The sequence below is a fragment of the Hippocampus bargibanti genome, linkage group LG07, assembly GCF_051943395.1.
Source record: "Hippocampus bargibanti isolate YZ-2025 linkage group LG07, ASM5194339v1, whole genome shotgun sequence".
NCBI lineage: Eukaryota > Metazoa > Chordata > Actinopteri > Syngnathiformes > Syngnathidae > Hippocampus > Hippocampus bargibanti.
The window spans coordinates 27,823,753-27,838,290 of NC_142740.1; the positions used below are offsets into that span (position 1 = coordinate 27,823,753).

The 14,538-nt window shown below is 46.0% G+C and overlaps 2 protein-coding genes and 1 non-coding gene across 3 annotated transcripts; 1 reads left to right on the plus strand and 2 right to left on the minus strand.

Moving 5' to 3' along the window:
• The first annotated feature begins 396 nt into the window (after window positions 1-396).
• LOC148896081 (glutamine synthetase-like) lies at window positions 397-2,904 on the plus strand. Its single transcript, XM_089000365.1, has 4 exons — window positions 397-613; window positions 700-827; window positions 964-1,163; window positions 2,453-2,904. The coding sequence occupies exons 1-4, from the start codon at window positions 460-462 to the stop codon at window positions 2,823-2,825; spliced, it is 855 nt and encodes a 284-aa protein (XP_088856491.1). The 5' UTR covers window positions 397-459; the 3' UTR covers window positions 2,826-2,904.
• Window positions 2,905-5,002: 2,098 nt separating this feature from the next.
• trnap-cgg (transfer RNA proline (anticodon CGG)) lies at window positions 5,003-5,074 on the minus strand. The gene has a single exon. It is a non-coding gene; the product is annotated as a tRNA-Pro (tRNA).
• Window positions 5,075-7,259: 2,185 nt separating this feature from the next.
• Window positions 7,260-12,628, minus strand: dr1 (down-regulator of transcription 1). Its single transcript, XM_089001682.1, has 3 exons — window positions 11,915-12,628; window positions 10,470-10,633; window positions 7,260-7,653 (listed from the first exon to the last, which is right to left on the minus strand). Exons 1-3 carry the CDS (start codon window positions 12,132-12,134, stop codon window positions 7,510-7,512), a joined length of 528 nt encoding a protein of 175 aa, XP_088857808.1. The 5' UTR covers window positions 12,135-12,628; the 3' UTR covers window positions 7,260-7,509.
• Between the last annotated feature and the right edge of the window lie 1,910 nt (window positions 12,629-14,538).

Here is a 14,538-nt window from a genome sequence, read left to right on the forward strand (position 1 = left end):
GAAAAGTTCGTAAGCCAAGGGGTTCGTAAACCGAGGTATCACTGTACTTGTTTTGAGATCCGATTTTTCCAGCCAGAGTTCTCAGTCCCATGAGAATCAAGATCGGTGGTGACCATTGCGTCGTTAGCAACCACCATCGGATGGCCCAAACTCAACCCACCCGCTTTATGCTAATGCTAAAGCTAAAAATTGGCACCTTTCATCCATCAAAGACCTGTCGTAGACGTGTCCCACGCGTCCACCGATAAAACGAGCAGTTTCCATTGCCTTTGGTCTCCAAAGTTGGTGAGCAAGTCCAACAATGAAGGGGGGAGGCTTTGGTTTGGCGGTGAACTGTGTGGCCGAGCGTCTCGGATTTGCGGCACAAGCGGGAGCGCAAAAGCTTTTTGATGTGCCTTCAACCGGACCGGACCAATGTCAACACCAAGACGCCTGCGCTAATCTCTTCCTTCCCCGCCCATGTCAGAGACCAATCTTCGGGAAAGGTGTTGTCGTATCATGACGATGGTGGAGAAGGAGCATCCCTGGTTCGGGATGGAGCAGGAGTACACGCTGCTGGACATCGACGGACACCCATTCGGATGGCCTCGCAACGGTTACCCGGGACCCCAAGGTGAGTCGGCCGTCCGGCACCACCCGAGTCCGCCTCCTGCCGATTGGCCGCTCACAACCAACCGGTCATTGACTTGCTCCCTCGAGGTCCCTACTACTGCGGCGTGGGCGCCGACAAAGCGTACGGACGCGACGCCGTGGAAGCTCACTACCGAGCCTGCTTGTACGCCGGCGTGAAAATCTGCGGCACGAATGCCGAGGTCATGCCAGCACAGGTACGGTACCGCTACCTCTGAGCACGCGTTTGGACGCGCATATGGGCGGGAAGGGGGGGGTCCAAGAAAGTCAGAAGTACAGGAATACAGGTCCGGCGTGCGGACAGTCACGACTCGGTTCTGCTCCGTCTTGCAGTGGGAGTTCCAGGTGGGGCCTTGCGAGGGCATCTCCATGGGGGACCATCTGTGGATGGCTCGCTACATCCTACATCAAGTGTGCGAAGACATAGGCTTGATTGCGACCTTCGACCCCAAGCCCATCCCCGGAAACTGGAACGGGGCAGGGTGCCACACCAACTTCAGCACCCAGGACATGAGGGAGGAAGGAGGACTCAAGTGAGTAACGCACACCGTCGCACACTGGGGGTACTTTGAAGCTCTTTGGGGACTTTGAAGCCTCTGGGCGTTCTCAACTTCTCCGGGCGCTTGGTTGCTCGCTTGTGAAGAGAGCCTCGTGTCTGGACTGCCGTCTTCTCCCTGTAGTCCTCACGAACAAAACAAAAGTCCAGGGACAAATAGCATCTTGACTATGAAACACGGCAACTGGATCCACCATCAGGTCAAGAAACCTTGTTTGGCGAGACTCTTCTGGGGATCAGAATGTAGCAAGCGGATGGGGTGTCAAACTCTGGTCCTGGAGGCGTGCCGTCCCGCATCTTTTCCAAGTCTCTCTTGTTCAAATGATCAGTGGAAGCCTGACATCGAACCAGTCCGATCATTGGAATCAGGTGTCTCGCCATGGAGACACTTAGGGGAGACCCAGAAACCAAAGCTAGAAAAATTGGGACAGCGGCCTTCCAGGACTGGATTTTGACGCCTGTGGGCGAGGGTCGACACTCAGATTCAAATCTGCTTTGGGTGGCTGGGACCTTACGCCAGGATGAGGTCATTCTTCACTGACCTCCAGACTGGGAGTGTCAGAGATGTTTGGTCGGACACTGGACGAAGGCTCGAACACAGAAAGATTGTCTTTTACTGCCGGCAGGAGACATAGCCATTCATGACAGACGCCTGAATTCTGCAGCCCTCTGCCAAGCTATTTATTCAGCGTATATGCAAATTTAAGTGATACTTTAGGAAAACATAGTTTTCGTGACTAGAACACCACACCTCTTGAGTTCTAAGCATGCCTTTCCAGCAGCTCCTGTGTTTTGCTTTTCTACTTTCATTCCTTTCATCACTTTGCTGCTGTGAAATGTACATTTCTCCACTGCCAGACTAATAAAGGCAAATCCAATCCAATCCAATCCAATCCAACAGCTGTAAGCAATAAAACGTTGTCTTTTCCGTGCACTGATAAATTTGTAACCTGGCTACCGAGCTCTTCCTCTGAAGAGCTCGTAAATTACTCCTGTCATAAAGGAATTTCCCAAGTCCTAAATTCTGTCCAAGGCCAGATCTCCGAGATGAAGACGAGTTTAACAAACTGTTGACCTCAGATTGACCCCAGGTGTCTCTGTGCTTCAATTGTGTATTCGGGTCACACATGTTGACTAAGCATATAACGGCATGAAACTTTGAAATATGATAACTTGTTATTCTCCATCAGGTACCTTGACTCTCTTGTTGGGTGTAGTGCGGCTTATAGTTTTTTTGTCCTCCCCCCTCCCCGGTTTTGCGTTCAGGGTGATTGAGGCAGCCATCGAGTGTCTGTCCAAGCGTCACCAGTACCACATCCGCGCCTACGACCCCAAGGGCGGTCGAGACAACGCTCGACGCCTGACGGGTCACCACGAGACCTCCAAAATCGACCAGTTCTCGGCCGGCGTGGCCGACCGCGGTTGCAGCGTCCGCATCCCCCGAGCCGTGGGCGAGGAACAAAAGGGCTACTTTGAGGACCGCCGCCCTTCGGCCAACTGCGACCCCTACATGGTCACCGAGGCCCTGGTCCGAACGTGTCTGCTGAAGGAGGAGGGGGAGGAGCCTGTGGATTACAGCCAATGTATGACGCCGCAACCTGGTGAACAAACCCCCCCAGTCGGTGATGGCGGCGATTGAGACCCTTGCAACTTTGGCACTTTCTTCCCGGTGGACATTTTGACCTACTTGTCTTTTTGCAATAAAGATCTCGACTGCATTTTGTTGCCTGTTGATTGGCAGGTCGCTTGACGGCTCTTCAAGCTTTTCTCCAATTGACTGTGGCCCACATTTGCTCTGTAAAATTGGCCCGCCAGGTGGAGGATTGTCCACCTGGGCTTGTCTGAGTATCAGGCAATGACGGATCCATCGAGAGGAATGCCAACGTATCCGAAGTTTGTAAATGGAGAGTATAAACGCTAGCACGCTCGTACGTCCAAAATGGGACACTGGGAAGAAGGAAAGAAATGCAGTTCAAAGTGCGATAATGACAACCGCAAACCGAAATCCAGTCAATTCAAATCCTTACTCAACCCGACAAGAACATTTGATGGATTTCTTCAAAAAAAACGGAGCCGGAATGGAACCAGGAACCAGGTACCAATCGACCGCCATGCCACCCTCGGGGGAGTCAGACGAAATAACACAGGAATGACAAACGGTGCGAGAAGCTAGAGAGCTAGCTATCTAGCTGTCTAGCTATCTAACTGTCTAGCGATCTATCTAACTAGCTAGCGAGCTATCTAACTAGCTAGCGACCGATCTAGGTAGTGAGCTATCTAGCGAGCGGGCTATCTAGCTAGTGAGCTATCTAACAAGCTAGCGAGCTATCTACCTAACTAGCTAGTGAGCTATCTAGCTAGCAAGCTATCTATATAACTAGCTCGTGAACTATCTATAGCTAGCAAGCTATCGAGCTAGCAAGCTATCGAACTAGCTAGCGAACTATCTAACTAGCAAGCGAGCTATCTTTCTAAATAGCAAGCTATCTATCTAACTAGCTAGCAAGCTATCTAACTAGCTGGCGAGCTATCTATCTAACTAGCTAGATAGCTAGATAACTCTAGCTGTCTAGTTGTCGAGCTATCTAACTAGCTGTCTAGCTATCTATCTAGCTGTCTAGCTATCTAGCTATCTAACTCGCTAGCGAGCTATCTATCTCACTAGCTCGTGATCTATCTATCTAGAACCAGCCAACTCGCCAGCTAGCCAATAGATAGCTAATGTATAGCTAATAGATAGCCAGCCAGCTAATAAATAGCTAATAGCCAGCTAGCCAGATGGAAAGATAACTAATAGATAGCCAGCTAGCCAGCCAGATAGCTAATAGAAAGCTAAAAGACAGCCAGCCAACTCGCCAGCTAGCCAATAGATAGCTAAAGTATAGCTAATAGATAGCCAGCCAGCTAATAGATAGCTAATAGCCAGCTAGACAGCTGGAAAGATAACAAATAGATAGCCAGCTAGCCAGCCAGATAGCTAATGGAAAGCTAAAAGTCAGCCAACCAACTAGCCAGCTAGCCAATATATAGCTAATGGATAGCTAATAGATAACCACCCAGCTAGCCAGCTAGCCAATATTAACTCTCGTACAGAACTGTATGGTGCCTCTATTTTTGTGTGCAGCAAATTCCTTGTGTGTTCTACATACGTACTTGGCGATAAAGTTGACGAGCATGTATAGTAAGGTGTTTTTAGCCAAAAATAAACGACCATGTATAGTAAGGTGTTTTTTGCTGAAAAAAAACTACCATGTATTGTAAGGCATTTTTTGCTTACACAAAAGACCATGGAAAGTAAGGCGTTTTTAGCCCCCCCCCCCCCCCAAAAAAAAAGACCCTTTATAGTAAGGCGTTTTTAGCCCCCCCCCCCCCCCAAAAAAAAAAGACCCTTTATAGTAAGGCGTTTTTATCCGAAAAAAACTACCATGTATGGTAAGGCGTTTTTAGCCAAAAAAGACCATGTATCTGAAGGCGTTTTTATCTGAAAAAAAAAAACAAAAACCATGTATAGTAGGGCGTTTTTAGCCGAAAAAAAACCACCATGTATAATAAGGCGTTTTTATCACCCCCCCCCCCCCCCAAAAAATGACCATGTATAGTGAGGCATACTTGGCATAAAAAACGACCATGTATAGTAGGCGCTTTTGGCCCACCAAAAAACGCCCAAATTATTTATTATTTTTAGCCCAAAAAACAACAATGTATATAGTAAGGCGTTTTTAGCCGAAAAAAAGACCATTCTCGTAAGGTGTTTTTGACCTGAAAAACCAACCATCAGGAGCAGAAAGCCTTTAATAGTGCCACATTACCACATCTGGGCTCGTCCGGGATTTGAACCCGGGACCTCTCGCACCCGAAGCGAGAATCATACCGCTAGACCAACGAGCCACATATAATACATGTACAGGCCAGCCCTTTTTCATGCAAGAAAAAACGTATAATAAGGCGTTTTTAGCCGGAAAAAATAGGCCTGTGAGGAGGTTACGTAGCTCAGTGGGAGCGCGCGTTCCAGCCATAGATGCGGTCTCAGGTTCAATTCCCAGAATCACCACTTGGGACTTCTTCACATTTCTCCAATGTGGGACTATTGTGGGCTTTCTGACTCTTATTGAAAAACGACCATGTATAGTAAGGTGTTTTTAGGTGACAAAAAGACCATGTATAGTGAGGCATTTTTGCTGAAAAAAGACCATGTATAGTAAGGCGTTTTTAGGTGAAAAAAAGACCATGTATAGAAAGGCATTTTGAGCCGAAAAAACAAAACAAAACAAAACACCATGTATAGTAAAGCATTTTTAGCTGAAAAAAACGACCATGTATAGTAAGGCGTTTTTAGGTGACAAAAAGACCATGTATAGTGAGGCATTTTTGCTGAAAAAAGACCATGTATAGTAAGGCGTTTTTAGCCGGAAAAAACGACCATGTCTAGTAATCCGTTTTTAGCCCAAAAAAACAACCATGTAGAGTAAGGCATTTTCAGCTGAAAAAAACCATGAATAGTAAGACGTTTTTAGAGAAAAACAAAACAAAACACAGTAAGGCATTTTTTGCTGAAAAAAAACCACCATGTTTCCTAAGGCATTTTTAGCCCAAAACAAACGACCATGTGTAATAAGGCATTTTTAGCTGAAAAAACATGTATAGTAAGGCGTTTTTAGCCCAAATAAAACAACCATGTATAGTAAGGCGTTTTTAGCCGGAAAAAGAAAACGACCATGTAAACTCTACATGGTCGGTTTTTTTTAAATGCCTTACTCTACATTGTAGAATAAGGCGTTTTTATCCGAAAAAAAAACCGACCATGTATAGTAAGGCATTTTTTGCTGAAAAAAAAAACATGTATAGTAAGGCATTTTTAGACCCCCCCAAAAAAACAACCATGTATAGTAAGGCATTTTTTGCTGAAAAAAAAAACATGTATAGTAAGGCATTTTTAGATCCCCCAAAAAAAACAACTATGTATAGTAAGGCATTGTTTTGCTGAAAAAAACGACCAACAAACATGCCAATCAAACCTCTGAAGATGGAGGAGTCTGATTCGCTGTGGCGGAAAAGAATATTCTTTGGGTGCTAATCAAGCGCTGGACAGACCTCCGGCAATGTTTGCATTTGCCGTTTGTTCACGTTAGCTCTTTGTTTCAGCTTCAGCTGTTGTTAAAGCGCTACATGAACCAATATGGATGTATTGTATTGTATTTCGATACGACTGCCCTCATTTCAAGCTTAGATAACTCCAGACCCATATCATTTAGGAATTAACTCTTTTTTTATGATGAAAGAAGAGCGTCAAAAGTTTCGAACGCTAACGCTGCAGTGAAGGTTGATGTCGTCCGAAAATATTCTGTGTGTCCCGTAATTGGAGTGACAATGACAAAAAACATGGCACTGGCTGACGAGCTATAAACCTGGCTATCTATTAGCTATATAGCTAAATGGCTAGTTAGCTGTTAGCTATCTAGCTCTCTATTTATTTATTTTCTGATAGCTATATAGCCATCTGGGTATCTATGTAGCTAGCTATCTATTGCGTATTAGCTAGCTAGCTTTCTTTCCATTTGAGTTACTTTCTTTTAGCTATATAGCCATCTAGCTAGCTAGCTTTCTTTCTATTTGAGTTACTTTCTTTTAGCTATATAGCCGTCTAGCTAGCTATCTATTAGCTAGCTAGCTTTCTTTCTATTTGAGTTACTTTCTTTTAGCTATATAGCCATCTAGCTATCTATCTATTAGCTAGCTAGCTTTCTATCTGAGTTATTTTTCCGTTAGCGATAGAGCTGTATAGCCAGCTAGTTCTCTATTGACTATCTATTAGCTTGCTTTCTATTTATTTGAGTTACTTTCTCTTCGCTATATGGCCATTTATCTAGCTAGCTTTCTATTAGCTCGCCAGCTACCTTTCTTTGTATATGATTTACTTCTAGGTTGAGTGAATGCTGGCGCATATGGCTGCCGCCGCTCACCCGCAGACAAACCGATCTCTAAAGTGACCTTGAGAGTTTTGAAAGGCGCTTGTCCATAAAATGTATTATTATTATTATTATTATTATTATAAGAAAAGACAGCAGTGGAAGTGTAGAAAAAAAGAGACAAAGAGAGTTTATTGCTTCAAGTTGCTGGAATGAACGAGTACACGCAAAGCGTCCGTCCGTCCGTCCGTCCGTCCTCCTGCCAGCGGCAAGTCCGTCGGCCATCTTTGGCCGCGTCGAACACAAATACTGAGCCGTCAACGTTTAGGTGGAAGGGGGGAGGGGCGTCTCCCAACTGTCACAAGGTCAAGTCAATTTTGATGAAATAGCAAATGTCCATCTGTCCGTCCCCCTGGATCACATGTCTTCGTCTTCGTCCTCATCCTGAGAGGACCCGGCGGCCTGTTGTGCGGCGCTGGCCGCCGCCATTTGGGCCTGCTGGGCCGCCTGCTGCATCTGCAGCCACTCCTGCTGCGCCAGCTCGGCCTGCTGCTGCCGCGCCTGCACGCACAAAAGCGCCGCCTTCTTTTCATTCAATACAGATAATTGCACGCTAATAAGATTGCTAGCTAGCTAGCTAGCTATCCTGTGACTGTAAAGTGACCTTGAGAGTTTTGAAAGGCGCTTAGAAATTAAATGTATGATTATTATGATTTTTGTTATGATTATTATTATTAACTTTTGTGAACAAAACACCGTACCCACCAGGACTGTGCGGTGTTTTGCCAACAACAAACCATGGATTAATCCCGACATAAAAGTCCTCCTGAAGGAGAAGAAAAGGGCTTTTGTGTCGGGCAACAGAGAGGAACTGAAGGCCGTGCAGATCCAACTGAGGAGGAAGATCAGAGAGGGGAAGAAGGCCTACAGGATGAAAATGGAGGAGCAGCTGCAAGCCAGCAATGTCGCTGGTGTCTGGAAGGGCCTGAAAAACATCTCAGGCCACAAAAGCCCAGTGACATTGAACAAAAAAGACAAGGACTGGGCAGATGAACTCAACCGCTTTTTCAATCGGTTTGACAAGACGCCAGCCGCCCCCGGCCCACCGTCAACTTCACCTGTAGCTGCACCTGCACCAACTCTCACTGTGGCCTTACCCTCCCTGCCCCCTCTCACGACCAGCTTTCCACAACCAACATCTGCCCTCCCAACCGTTGCCACACCCTCAGCCGCCACTCTGCCTCCTGGTTCCTGCCTGTCTGTCACAACTGCGCAGGTGAGGAACCAACTGAGGAGGATGCAGGTGAGGAAGGCAGCAGGTCCGGATGACATCAGTTCCCGACTCCTCAAGACCTGCTCCGACCAGCTGTGTGACATTGTCCAGCACTTGTTCAACCTGAGCCTGAAGCTGGGCAGAGTTCCACAGCTGTGGAAAACGTCATGCCTGGTCCCAGTGCCCAAGATTGCCAACCCCAAAGAGCTCAACAGCTACAGACCGGTGGCGCTGACGTCTCACCTGATGAAGACGCTGGAGAGACTCGTCCTCGCCCACCTGCGACCGCTGGCAAGCTCATCGCTGGACCCGCTGCAGTTTGCCTACCAGCCCAGCATCGGTGTGGAGGATGCCATCATCTACCTCCTCCATACGGCGTTGCTGCACCTGGAGAATGCTGGGAGCACGGTGAGGATCACATTCTTCGATTTCTCCAGTGCCTTCAACACCATCCAGCCCAGTCTACTGGGGGACAAGCTGCAGCATGCCGGAGTCGACCATCACCTCACATCCTGGATTACAGACTACCTCACAAACAGGCCACAGTACGTGAGGGTAAAGAACTGTGAGTCGGACAGGCTTCTCTGCAGCACCGGAGCGCCGCAGGGAACAGTCCTGGCTCCATTCCTCTTCACCCTCTACACCTCGGACTTCAACTACAACACCCCAACCTGCCACCTTCAGAAGTTCTCTGACGACTCAGCTATTGTCGGCCTCATTACAGAGGGAGACGATAGGGAGTACAGGGGACTGACAAAGGACTTTGTGGACTGGTGCCAGCAGAATCACCTCCAGATCAACACTGGCAAAACCAAGGAGCTGGTGGTGGATTTCTGCAGGAAACAATCGTCACCTGCACCATTGAACATCCAGGGTTCGGACATTGAGAGGGTGACCTCCTACAAGTACCTGGGTGTTACTCTCAACAATAAACTGGACTGGACAACAAACACGGATGCCCTAATCAAAAAGGGACAGAGTCGCCTCTTCCTCCTCAGGAAACTGAGGTCTTTTGGAGTTCAGGGGTCACTCCTAAAGACTTTCTATGACTCTGTGGTGGCATCAGCCATCCACTATGGCATTGTCTGCTGGTCAGGCAGCATCACCACCCGGGACAGAAAAAGACTGGAGCGCTTTGTCAAGCGGGCCAGTTCTGTCGTGGGCTGCTCGCTGGACTCTCTTGAGGAGGTGGGCAACAGACGGACGCTAGCTAAACTAAAAGCTATGACGGACAGCCCCTCCCACCCCCTCCTGCCCACCCTGACAGCACTGGGTAGCTCCTTTAGCCAGAGACTATTACACCCGCGCTGCAAGAAGGAGAGGTACCGCCGCTCGTTCCTACCGACTGCTGTCAGGCTTCACAATTCCCAATGATCACATGTGAAAAAAAAAACCAAAAAAAAAAAAAACTGGACACTTGTAAATATGGGTTGTTGCAATATATCTAAATGCATTTCTTGATTCTGCACTATGTACAGTCTTGTTTATAGAACGGTTTTTGCACATCTAAATTTGCACAGTATACAGTTGACATTTTTATTTTGTTATGCTTAGAATATCTTGTTTTCTATCCTTTCACTCCCACCCCAACCCCATCCCTCTTCAATTGCTGCTGTGGACTGCAAATTTCCCCATTGCGGGACGAATAAAGGTATTCTGATATTCGTATTATTATTTTCATTTGCTATCTATTAGCTTTGGCTGGCTAGCTAGCCATCTGGCGCGCCAGCTCGGTATTCACTATCTAGCTGGTTGGCTATCTAGATAGGTATCTGCTGGCTATCGATTGGCTAGCTAGCCTTCTATCTATTTGAGTTACTTCCGAGTTGAGTGAACGCTAGCGCGTGTGGCTGCCGCTGCTCACCCACAGAAAAATGTGTCCTGTAATTTGACTGTAAAGTGACCTTGAGAGTTTTTGAAAGGCGCTTAGAAATGAAATGGATTATGATTATTGTTATTTATTTATTTTTTGACCCCAAGATGGCGCCGCCGCGAGAGTGGCTGCCTTTCCAGCAGCTCCCGTATTGTTGTTTTTCTACTTCTTTCTTTCCTTTCATCACTTTGCTGCAGAGTTACTTCCGGGGCGAATGGCTGGCGGGCTGACCTTGGCGAAGAGCTCCTGCTGCTGCCGGAGGAGCTCCTCCTCGGGGATGCCGAGGTTCTCCAGGCGGGAGCTGGCCTTCCTCCTCTTCAGGGCCACCGTCTTGCACTCCTGCAGAACGTCCTTCACCTCCGTGATGTAGGAGGCGAAGCCCAAACTCTCCAGAGCTGCGCGAGGGGGATAAGGTTAGCGTTAGCGCGGCAAGCCTTCGCTCCACCGCCGAGGTTTTGCCCAAACACGCCGACATCCGAGACGACCGTGTCTGGCTCATGTTGCTGTATTAGCTAGGTAGCTATTTGCTATCTATCTAGCTATTAATTATTAGTTTCCATTTGAATTATTCCGGCTTGAGTGAACGCTGGCTCACGTTGCCATCTATTAGCTTTGTAGATAGCTAGCTATTTGCACCCTATTAGCTACCTAGCTATTAATTTTCTATTAGTTATCTAGCTACCTTTTTATTTGAGTTATTCCGCGTTGAGTGAATGCTGGCTCATGTTGCCATCTATTAGCTATCTAGATAGTTGGCTATTTGCTATCTATTACCTATCTAGGTAGCCAGCTATTAATTAGCTAACTTTCCATCTATTTGAGTTATTCCGCGTTGAGTGAACGCTGGCTCATGTTGCTATCTATTAGCTATCTAGCTATAATAATAATCCATGATCTCTAAGCGGCTTTCAAAACTCTCAAGGTCACTTTACAGTCACAGGATGAGTGTTTCTGGGGATGAGCAGCGGCAGCAGCTATCTATTAGCTATCCATCTATTAATTATCTATTAGTTTGCGAGCTAACTTTCTATCTATTTGTGTTATTCCGGGTTGAGTGAACGCTGGCTCATGTTGCTATCTATTAACTATCTAGCTATCTATGAATTATATATTAGTTAGCTAGCTAACTTTCTATCTATTTGAGTTATTTCGGGTTGAGTGAACGCTGGCTTATGTTGCTATCTATTAGCTATCTAGCTACCTATTTGCTATCTCTTAGCTATCTAGCTCGCTATTAATTATCTATTAGCTAACTTTCTATCTGAGTAAACACTGGCGCGTGTGGCTCCCACTGCTCACACACAGAAACACGGATCGTGTGACCTTTAGAGTTTTGAAAGGCGCTTAGAAATCAAATGGATTATTATTTTTATTATTCAACAGAGCGAAAATTTCTAGTTCCAATTTTCAAACGAGTAACGAGAGATCCACACTGCCCTCCAGCGGACGGAAAGGGAATTGCCTTCCCATATGGACACCGTCGAGCGCGCATGCGCAGTCCCGCTCATTCGATCGTTGCGATGTTTACAAGTGTAAAGAACAAGTGGCGATCAACTTACGCGCAGCGTCAAAACAAAATCGGGGACGTGAAAGGAAACCCGGAGACAAATCACTTCCCCGCAGAGGGGCCGTCAATCGCCGGGTGCGGTTTTGCGGCGACCGGGGTCTTCCCTCACCGTTGATGACGTGCTCGGGCGAGATGGTCTTCTTGTCCGACTTGTTGCAGATCTCGTTGGCCTCGGAGGAGATGAGGTGGATGAATTCGGTGCAGCAGTTGACCACCAGCTCGCGCGCGTCGTTGGCCACGCGCACGTTGGGCAAAGTCTCCTTGATCATCTTGTTGATGGCGGCACGCGGGATGGTCAAGTCGTCGTCGTTGCCCGAGGACGAAGCCATCGCGCGAACCGACCAAACGGAACCAAAAAAAAAAACAAAAAAAAAACAAAGCGGTGACACGAGCCGTTTAGGACGCGCGCACTCCAACCAAAAAAAAGAAGACGAAGCGGCGAGACTAACGCCGCAACTGAAAGCCCAACGTCTCCGCGCAGTCCCGGCGAGCAAATATGACGGCGGAGAGCCAAAAGCCGGCGGCTTAGTAGCCGAACGAGTCGCCTCCGCCCGAGAGCATGGCTACAGCTAAGCTAATGCAAACGACGGAGCAGCTCGCTCGGGCGTAACGCTCGGTTACGCCGGGGGAGCTCGATGAAAAGGCGTCGGTGTCGAACCGGGTCGCTAATTAATCCATTCAACGTGTCCAACTCCAAAGAAATGTCAGAATCCGCCGGCGACTAGTCTCACGACGGACACCGCCGACATTTGTGAGGATATGACGTCAGCGTGAAAACCGGAAGTTGCGCGGTCGCCAACACAGCGTCTTTCGCCTCTTATTACGGAACGTTTCGTGACTTTTAAATGCTCCCCCTTTCATGGCTTGAATAAAAGAAAGAAAACAATCGGTTGCTTTTTCTACTTTCCCTCCTTGTCATGTAAATGCCCACTTTGCTTTGTCAAACAACTATGCCAACATTTACGACGTAAAAAAGAAACCGGATGCGTTGCGGAGTGGGGTTGCTTGGTTATCGTTTATCGCCATCTGGCGGTCATTTGGCGACCCGCGTACGTTTTCGTTTTGTGACATGGATGAAACAAAGAACGTCATTGGTAATAATAATAATAATAATACATTTCATTCATGAGCGCCTTTCAAAACCCTCAAGGTCACACGTGCCAGCGTTCACTCAACCCGGAAGTAATTAAATAATAAAAAAAATAATAAAAAAATAATTAAATGTAGCTCGAAAGCTAGCTAGCTAGCTAATAGGTAGCTAATAGCTTAGAAGTGAATAGATAGCCGGCTAGATAGCCAGAGAGCGAGCTAGATAGCTAACAGATAGCAAATAGCTAGCTAGCCAGATAACTATCTAGATAGATAATGAACTGGAAAGGTAGATAAGTCAAAAACAAAATGGCAACTTTGTGATTTTCATGTTGGAATCGATGAGCCGAGAGTAATTAAAATAGCTAGAAAGCTAGCTAATAGATAGCCAGAGAGCGAGCTAGATAGCTAATAGATAGCGATTAGATAACCAGCTAGATAGCCAGTGAGCGAGATAGATCGCTAATAATAATAATAATAATAATAATAATAACAATAATAATAATAATAATACATTTAATTTCTCAGTGCCTTTCAAAACTCTCAAGGACACTACAGTCACATGATATTTTTTTATGCGGGTGAGCAGCAGCAGCCTCACGCGCTAGCGTTCACTCATAGCTCGCTAGATAGATAGACAACAATAGCATTACATTAGCTAATAGCTAGATAGCGAAGAGATAGCCAATGAGCTCTATTAGCTAGCTAGCGTTCTCGCTATTTTAATTATATCTAGTTAATATTATAAATATTAATTATTATTATTATTTTTATTATTATTATAAATATATATTTGTTATCTATTAGCTATCTATCTCGCTCGCTGGCTATCTAGGTGGCTATCGATTCGTTATCTATTAGCTAGCTAGCTATTTTAATTACTCTCAGCTCATCTACTCCAACATGAAAATCACAAAGTTGCCATCTTGTTTTTGACTTATCTAGCTTTCCAGTTGTCTATCTATCTAGCTAGCTATCTGGTTAGCTATCTATCAGCTATCTAGCTTGATCACTGCCTATCTAGCTGGTTATCTATTCGCTATCTATTAGCTAACTATCTAGCTTTCTAGCTATTTTAATTACTTTCAGCTCATCTACTCCAACATGAAAATCACAAAGTTGCCATCTTGTTTTTGACTTATCTAGCTTTCCAGTTGTTATCTAGCTAGCTATCTGGCTAGCTATCAATTTGCTATCTATCTCGCTCGCTGGTTATCGAGCTGGCTATCTATTCGCTATCTAGCTATTTTTATTTTCTTTTAAGCTAGCAAATATTCTGTGTAAACAGTCGTGTCGAACCCTCAACATCTGCACTGTGAGGCGGAAGCAAAAACCACTTGACCATCATTCCGCCCCCCCAACATTCATGTTAAAATATCGTGTACGTACAATATTTTGTATCTCACAATATTATTTATTTCTGTCCAATTTTACTTGTGTATTTATGAAGAATAAACGCTATGGCTACTTCATCACTACTAGAAGCTAGAATGAACATCACACTGAAGCAACCAAACAAAACAAGCTGTTAAAAGTACATTTTAAATGCCTGAAAGGGTTAATAACTTCTAACCTTCATTCTATTAGCTATGTAGCTTTATAGCTATCTAGCTGACTATCTGTTAGCTATATAGCTATACAGCT

Coding starts and splice junctions, on each gene's coding strand:
- LOC148896081 (XM_089000365.1), top strand. CDS start 460: ATGTCAGAGACCAATCTTCGGGAAAGGTGTTGTCGTATCATGACGATG. Junction 828..963: donor CCGAGGTCATGCCAGCACAG/GTACGGTACCGC, acceptor TCCGTCTTGCAG/TGGGAGTTCCAGGTGGGGCC. Junction 1,164..2,452: donor AGGGAGGAAGGAGGACTCAA/GTGAGTAACGCA, acceptor TTTTGCGTTCAG/GGTGATTGAGGCAGCCATCG.
- dr1 (XM_089001682.1), bottom strand. CDS start 12,134: ATGGCTTCGTCCTCGGGCAACGACGACGACTTGACCATCCCGCGTGCC. Junction 10,634..11,914: donor GCCCGAGCACGTCATCAACG/GTGAGGGAAGAC, acceptor CCCCTCGCGCAG/CTCTGGAGAGTTTGGGCTTC. Junction 7,654..10,469: donor AGCAGGAGCTCTTCGCCAAG/GTCAGCCCGCCA, acceptor TTGTGCGTGCAG/GCGCGGCAGCAGCAGGCCGA.